Source organism: Neodiprion lecontei, chromosome 6 (assembly GCF_021901455.1).
Source record: "Neodiprion lecontei isolate iyNeoLeco1 chromosome 6, iyNeoLeco1.1, whole genome shotgun sequence".
In the NCBI taxonomy this organism is placed as follows: Eukaryota; Metazoa; Arthropoda; class Insecta; order Hymenoptera; family Diprionidae; genus Neodiprion; species Neodiprion lecontei.
In genome coordinates this window covers 4,942,540-4,951,063 of record NC_060265.1, presented here as the reverse complement: position 1 = coordinate 4,951,063, position 8,524 = coordinate 4,942,540, and the positions used below count along the sequence as shown (strand labels likewise).

The window sequence follows — 8,524 nt, the reverse complement described above, 5'->3', positions numbered from 1 at the left end:
TTCAGGAATCGAGAAACGGGTTATTCAATGCAAAATTCTAACGCTTTTCCCTCATAGCTGGAGTCCGATCGAGGTAGATATTACCATAAATTTTTATAAGAATCAACCCTTGACAAGTCATGGTACAATGTCTACGTTATGAACAACTAATTCTAGAGAGAAAAAAAACCTTAGAGATAAAATGGCGAAGAAATAGTTCTCGAAGAGATTTTCAGTTGAACTGGGCTATTGATTGACATGGTAGAATCGATCTCGACGTTTCTCACGTCACAGGTTGATAGAGATTTTTCGATCGACTGGAATCGAGTGATTGATTGAATCAATGATCGATCGCTTACGTATTACAGATAGGAAATTAAGCATACCAGCTGTAATGCGTATTGTAAGTTTATTGTGTGTATTTATAATGTGAAATAATTATGGTACATGATTTTTGTGGGTAAAATTTCCGTATATATAAACAGTGTCAGAGCATACGGGGCATGTCACTGCTCGATGATTCGATAAAGGAGTAACTATACGTGGCTAAAGTATAACAACGATCATAAAAATAATCCAAATAATAATGTCGATAACAACAATAGTGATACCAATATTAATGATACGGAATTGCGTACCGAGCCGCCTCTAAAATTCTAATCTAATCAGAGCAATTGACTTTGTCGTTACGAAATCCCAGCAGCGCGTTTGTCACGGGAACAGCCTTATATCTTTTAAATTCGGTATACACGCGGGGACGTGGACGAGAACGAATGTGCGAATAACTACATCACGATAGCCTCGATATTAATCGATATTAGTCGCAATATTATTCGATTGGTCACCGTTGTACCGTAAAGACCGATTACGTTTCATTATTATATGAATCCGCACCGTTCGCCGGATTCAACGCCTGTATTTAGTTTATTTTTGATTAACAATTTTTACCTTAATCACGCCACACTCTTATCCTAACCATCGCAAAATCTGACACATTCAGTGTGCGCTTGATTTAGATTTTTCACAATGTTATGCGACGCTATTAAAAGTTTTGACTATTTTCTAAATTTAATAACAGTGTCTCTGGCGCTTCGTTAATCATTAATACATCGATCGACGACTATGAAACTTAACAAATCGCCAACGCAGCATTATATTTTTTTCTTGGCGTGTGATACGTGTAACGATCAGCAAGGCACGTGGAGCCGGAAAAGTGGGGAGGGTATAAGTGAGTTTGCGTTTTTTCAAAATGCCAACGCGCGAAACAACTGCGCAAATATCTGCAAACGTCATTAAATTGCTATCTTAATTGTAATCCAGGCTGTTCGTACGTTTATACTGTCTCCGTTCGTATATCAATAAAACAATTTTTATGTCTCGATGCTTTTTATTATTTCATGCAATAACCCTTGTCCAAACGTACAAACTCCGCTTGATCTAACAGCTCGTTAATTTAACGAAACTATGTTATGAAACTATGTTCATCATGACCAAGTGGTTCCAGTACATCAGTTATGACGTATGTACCTATCCTGGAACTCGACATAAAATCATCGTCAGTAACTATCCACTCCTACCAAAAATGAGACGTGAATATCCTGGAGTGAAGACATGGATCACACAATAATAGATAATACTTCATCACCCGTTAATGATCCATTCGATTAACCAAATCCAGTGAAGCTTATCACTGATTCGAAGGACTTTCGAGATGATCCAGCGATGCGAAGGAATCGACTCGAGGAGTGGTAACATGTAGAGATCGATATTAATTCTGCGGCCATATTACAACACATTCCGATCAAACAACGCTAACTTGGCACGTTCTTATTATTCTCAATAAATAAAGTCTGTTGAGCAAGTACATAAACGTGTTGTATGTACGTATAGATGAGTAAGAAAAAATTGTCCTTAAGCCGCCGCAGTGGCAGCTGTCGATGGCAACAGTCGCGGATAAGACTCGAGTCCGTGCGCAAGTATACATAGACCTAATATTGTATTAAATGTACTCTTATATACACCCAGAGTGCATAATATGTACGTGTTAATCATATTCGTGAGCAATGACACTGACACGATCGAGGTGACGGACCTCCGCATCCATCGTTCATCGTCACCCATGTTGGTTGCACGTTGTACATACGGCGCACCGTAGTTCGCGATAAGATAATGCTTGTAGCTGGATATCGATAAGATCAGCAATATACGGGAGTATTACCCACATGTATACAGTTCGTTCCCGAAGATTTTTTCAGCCGCTTCTACAGACCTGCATTCAATACTTGACCACTGTCCATCGCGTGTACAGCCACCGTAAATAATCTCCAATATTACATCGTATTTCCTGTATTTATATTTGTTCATTTTCCCAGAATTTTTCTCCCCCGTCTCGCCACCCCCTTCCTATATCCTGAAAATCGGAAGATAATCTTTCGCTGAAATCTCCGCGGTCTGGCGCAAGTCGTAGTGTCAAACTCATCACCGAAGAAGGATCGAAGAACTGAAGGGATGGCAATAGAGTGAAGAAAATAGAGAAGGGGAGTGCAGAAGAAATTAGAAAAATCGGATAGCAAAGTTTATTGCCGGAAAAGCACGTGAGATGTCGTTCGAGACTTGGAAGATCGTTACATCGGTGTCGGCGGTCCAGGTATAAGTCACGATTGAGTGCACACAATATATGCATGTAAATTACGCACTCGTACAGAAAACAGGGAATGTGCCGCAAGTATTAAAATTCGCGTATATAACGAACGCGTGAACAGGTGCTGAGTGAGTGCGTGTTCTTCGCCCAAGGAATCTTTGCCAGTGAAGAAAAAAGTCACGAGGAAACGGAACTGGACTGGATTCGAATATGCGTGCCCCTCTTCTACGCCGTCACACGTCACATATCTGGTAATTTTGCATGTTATTCTTTAATTTTTTTATGTTTTTTTTTCTTGTGTTCCATCATTCTCACCTCTTACTTTTACTACATATTTTCCGATCTTAAGCGATGCTAAACCCTATTCCAATGCACAACCGACTATCGATGTTATCGGTAACATGCAGCCCTTCCAGACATTAATCCATCATCGGGTTGACGGTGTAGCGCAAATAGACTGCCGTATAACTCACATTATAAGCCTCTGCCGCTACGCTCGATAGAAGTACGTGTTTTTATAGCAATAAAATTGGATTATAGTGGATAACATGGATTGAGCATTTGACGATATAACAGTTTATTGGATTGAGAATGTTATTCAGTGATTCTCTACGGAATAGAAACTGTGGTGCATATATTTTCACGCGCGTACCATGCACGGGTTACTTTGCACGATACGTGTGTGTTTTTCGCATTGTCAGACATGCGAGAGCTGAATGTATATGAGTCATGTTTTATCGGATTACCTATTTCAGTTCGTTTTTTTCTACTCATATATTCCAAGATTTTTATCATAGCAATCTTGTCGCAAACACTACATGACTACATTGGTGCCGTAAATAAATTCTTGAAACATCGGTAAAGCGGTGAATAATCAGCGTTGTTATTTTCTCGAATATTTATTGTTCGAACACCCCATAGATTGTTGCAGTTGCAGTTACGTTCGATCGAAGAATCAGGGATTAACGATTGGCAGATTGCACCTCGATATGCGCTCACGTTTGATTAATTGTTAGTATCAAGTGTATTCGTGTGACTCGGTAATTAATTTCTTGCGAAACAGTAACAGTCCAAATTCACTGTAAATTTCATTGACGATCAGAGGCATGCTGGAGATGGATCATCGGGGGTTACGGGGGTCGGGTAACGACGATCCTTGGAATCACAACGGTTGCCGTTTCCGTCATCGCTGCATCGTGCCAGGAGATCCTCGCCGGAAACGTGGCCTATGTTGTTCTGGGGGGAATAGGCATGGGCCTCGTTCGTCTCCAGATCAAGCTAATGAAGTTGCATTCGGGTAACTAGTGAATTACAGCAAACAAGTTTTACCAGAGTGGCAAAATTCTGCTGGTTTGACTTCAGCAAAACCTTCATTTCTTCCACTTAATACACATACAATATACATATATTGCTGTTCATGTATACTGTAGGTATACAGATTGCAAGTAAAGTGACCGCAAGCACTAATGTCACTCTGATCATTTCATTCTCTGATACGGTTTCCTTCGTTCACAAGGTACAGCAGAATGGAAGCTTATGGGCACCGGTGTTTCGGGAATCGGTCTTTCGCTGTGGCCGCTAATAGCGTGCCTCTTCATCCGCAAGCTTGGACCCAAGTACGCGCTATTGGTTCTGAGCGGAATAACCCTGCATGCGGTGCCACTGGCTCTGCTGGTAAAACCAAAGGCAATAATTGCTTGCGAGGAGGACGAACCGCAGAATCCAGACGAGGGTATCACGACAGTGTCCATGTATGAGACATAATTACGTCTTTACTCGACCTTGATGAGTGGCGGTGGCCTGCATTGCTGGGGTTGAAGTATTTTCACACTTTCCTTATCCTGCAGCACACCCGCGGTTCCTGAAACGCTTCCAAGTCTGGAGCAGTACAGGATGGCTTATCAGCTAATCGAGTACGATTCGTACGTAGTCCGGCCTCCCTATTACGTTGAGGTGCTTCCGGGTATTCCCGAGGAATCGGAATGCGAGAGTGATCATGACCAGGACGAAGAGAACCAGACAGCGGTGGTTCTGAATGCTGAAGAATCGGGCGTCGGGGTGAACGGGGGCGTCCGTCAGGAGGAAAGACACGGACGGGAATCGCACCTCCAAGAGAAAACGCGAGATATTAACTTGAAGGGAATCGACGTCCTGCCGAAAGGCGTCGAGTTGACACCTTTTACATACTCGCTTTTTGTCGCCAACGTTCTACTCCGACTGGGAGACCAGTTCGGCGTTGCGGTTGTCATTTCCATACTGCCAGTCTTCGCGAGCCAGCTTCTGCCCGGCCTCAGGGTCGAAGAGACAGCCTTTCTCGTGAGCCTCTGTGGCTTCTCCAGGACTTTAACTGAGCTACCGCTCGTGGCTCTGTACCAGAAATCCGGAAAATCGCAATTCGTCTTTCTTGGTGGGCCCTTCTTTGCCTCCGCTGGTCTTTATTGTGGGTTAATATATAAGTTACTACAATTATACTTTTCGGATATTGTGGTTCACTTACCTTCAGCCTCTGAGTGTCTCTTGGGAATTTGAATTTTTTATGTTTCAGTAACATGGATTTCGAGGACTTTGGATGCCATGACACTGGCAAGTTTTGGCCTTGGTATTGGAAGCGGAGCAGCCTCTGCAGCTCTTCAGGTCCTGACGCCAAGAGAATGTCCAAGAATATCTGATGCTGCTGATATCGTTGTCGGTGTCGCTCTCCTAGCCACAATACCCTTGACACGTAAGTAAATGCCAGATGTAATGTCGACGGTTATAAGTGTCATTGAGAAGTCCCGATGATTAGTAACGCTTAATTTTTATAATCCAGTATGATTCACAAATATTCTTTTCTGTCAAGGCATTTTTATCCTTAAAAACGCTATTCAAGCCTGCTTCTTAATGGCTGCGTGGATATACGCCGCTGCAGCTATTACCTCAGGGTTCAATTTTCGAAGGAGAACTTGAAGAATAAATAATTCATCCTGGGAACTTGTGGAATCCAGTTTTCAACGCCTCTTTGTCGGTATCGAGTCGCGAGTGAACGTGAAACGGATAAAAGAGGAGCGACGAATACAAAGGAACGATGAATTCCACCATTCTGAGTATAATCCAGCAATACGTCAATGGTCATCGAATGTCAATGATTTGAAACTTCTTTGTTAAGGATAACATGAAGAAAGGCTCCATGGTATAGCATTCGTAGGAAGAGCTGCTTTCCCACTTAAAGTGAAGGATTGTCAGAAATAAAAAAACTAATATACGATACATGATGTGATTGAATGACAAACACTGGAAATATTTAAATCAAATACAGTTTAAATTGGTTCAGCCTCGGTTAGTTCTAGACGTCCGAATAAATTAAAAAATAAGGATAAGAATGATGTAACTTTGATTCTACGATCAAAAGTGACTATGAAAAGTTTAGGTTACATTATTTCTACCCAGCCTCCTCCACAAAGTCTTGAATACTGCGTCATAGGATTTTTTGAAGCAATTTGAACCGCCGCCTACCAGTTCCGAACACCTCCAACCATCCCCGACCACCTTCGTCCTCTTCGCCCCACTGCTCCGCCATGTATTTACATTACATACTGTTCATAATTATTCCAACAACTTTTCATTTGGTCTCTCGATCTTGAATTTTCGTTGGCATAGAATCGAAACGCTGTTTTAGCTAGTCGCGAAGTATCTACATTGGGTAGAGACGAAGAATTGATTTGCGAAAATTGTTCGGATGGAAAGAAATTCAGAGTAACTGTAATACATCACGGATGCGCTAATTTTGATCGAGATGAAATGGATGCTCCGTATATGAGAGAGTATTTAACGAAGTGTAGTGATTTAAAGACCTAATAAGGTGATAGGGAGAGAAAGAACGGAGATTCTTGAAACTTTAAGTGTATATTAACACACATTTGAAAGGTACGAGCTAAATTTTTGATAATCCAACTGTCGCAGAACGGCAGCGTTATTACTTGACCCTTTAACTGAAGAATATATCTTTATTCAACGGCTGACTATCGAAGGGACTAGCCGCTTGAGTCTGGAATCGGCAGGAACGATAAAGTGCGTATATCTTGTACGAAATGTGAAAAGTAAAACCATTACACATCATATCATATCATCAGACATCATACATCACATCATACATCATCATACATAGTATTAAAGTTCGAAACCAAAGTTTGGATGTTCGGATGTTCAGAAAGTGACGTCACTCAAAAATTTTTTCTCTTGACGTCATCAATCTATATAGACGAAAATCAGCTAGCCGAATTCCTCAGTCTGGAAACAACCGCGCAGTAGAGCGGACGGATGAGAGTCGCGCTCCGCTAATTTCGAATACCGGGTTCTCAACCTCTTGGAGCCTGCGCTCCGGGTCTGCTTCTTGGTGCAATTCGATTTCAGAGACAAGCGCTCCGTAGTTTCTGCGCTCCGGGTCCGCTACCCGGTGAAACTAGACTTCCAGGACAAGCGCTCCGTGGTTCCTGTTTCATGTTTACAGTTAATTATTTCAATTCATTTTTCGCGAAAGCACAAATTCAGTAACTATAAATGCGCTAATGAAATTTAGTATATTATCAATTAATTAATTAATCAATTATATTAATCCTCACATAATATTTTTGATGTGTTCTGATACTTAAAATATTTATTACTATTCCAGGTATAATCCGTGGTGGTTAGCGGTAGTTGTTGGAGGTAGTTGGCGGTGGTTGGAAGTGGTCGGAGGTGCACGAGGAGGAGGACGAGGAAGACGAGGAGAACACGGTGGACGAGGAGGACGAGGATTTGTGCTCGGTGAGTAAAACATTTTTATAATATTTGCTGGCAATTGCAATTATATTTCATCTGAAATATTACAAACTTGTCACGTTTACAATAAATTATTTCCATTCATTTTTCGCGCAAGCACATGTTCAGTAGCTTCAAATGCGCTAATAATTTGATTATGTTATTAATTAATTGATTAATTATATTAATCCTTGAACAATATTTTTGATGTGTTCTTATACTGAAAATATTCATTGCTATTCCAGGTACAACCCGAGGTGGTTATCGGTGGTTGTTCGAGGTGGTTGGCGATTATTGGAGGTGGTCGGAGGTGGACGAGGAGGAGGACGAACTGAACTGAGTCTCAAAGCCCTGTTGACACAAAAGCAGCTATTCGATAGAGATTATAGTTTATAGTTTACACAGCCCATTGCATGATTTTTCATTATAAATACATGTTTCAATGTATTTAGGAATAATTTATCAAATATACAGAGGTCATGTGCTTATAATAAATGAATTAATTCGACCGCAGTTTGATGTATTCATTAGAGCTTTAACAATAAACTTGAGCTTTGTTACTTCTTTTATTTTATTATGGATAATCAAAAACATTTCCGACTATTCGTGCTGTAGAAGCATGGGGATTAAACCAAATGTAGCAAAAGATTAGAAACAGTGTATGTAGAGTACGGGTATTTTTCTAACAATGCAAACACGTGCCGCTAGCTTAGTTTTGACATATCTAGAATACCACGCCTTGCGAATTTCCTTTCCGCTCGATGTATTCCATAACATTAGTATTCATAATTATTCCAACAACTTTTCATTTGCTCTCTCGATCTTGAATTTTCATAGGCATAGAATCGAAACGTTGTTTTAGCTGGTCGCAAGTGAAGTATCTGCGTTGGGTGGAGGAGCAGAATTGTTTTTCGAAAAGCATTCGGATGGAAAAAAATTCAGAGTAACTGTAATACATCACGGATGCGCTAATTTTGAACGAGATGAAATGGATGCTTCGTATATGAGACGGTATTTAACGCTGCGTAGTGGTTTAAAGACCTAGAAAGGTGATAGGGAGAGAAAGAACGACGCTTCTTAACACTTCGAGTGTATTTTAACACACATTTGAAAATACGAGCGAAATTT

General features: G+C 40.9%; 1 protein-coding gene across 2 annotated transcripts; it reads left to right on the top strand.

Annotated features, from left to right (window-relative positions):
* The first annotated feature begins 1,460 nt into the window (after positions 1-1,460).
* On the top strand, positions 1,461-7,397 carry LOC107222437. Of its 2 annotated transcripts, none has more exons than XM_015661811.2 (8): positions 1,461-2,626; positions 2,742-2,871; positions 3,723-3,917; positions 4,143-4,371; positions 4,468-5,060; positions 5,166-5,342; positions 5,460-6,667; positions 7,269-7,397. In XM_015661811.2, exons 1-7 carry the CDS (start codon positions 2,579-2,581, stop codon positions 5,564-5,566), a joined length of 1,479 nt encoding a protein of 492 aa, XP_015517297.1. In that variant the 5' UTR covers positions 1,461-2,578; the 3' UTR covers positions 5,567-6,667; positions 7,269-7,397. The 2 variants fall into 2 exon arrangements, with proteins under 2 accessions (XP_015517297.1, XP_015517296.1); XM_015661810.2 differs by having other exon boundaries at positions 1,463-2,626; positions 4,137-4,371.
* Positions 7,398-8,524: the final 1,127 nt, after the last annotated feature.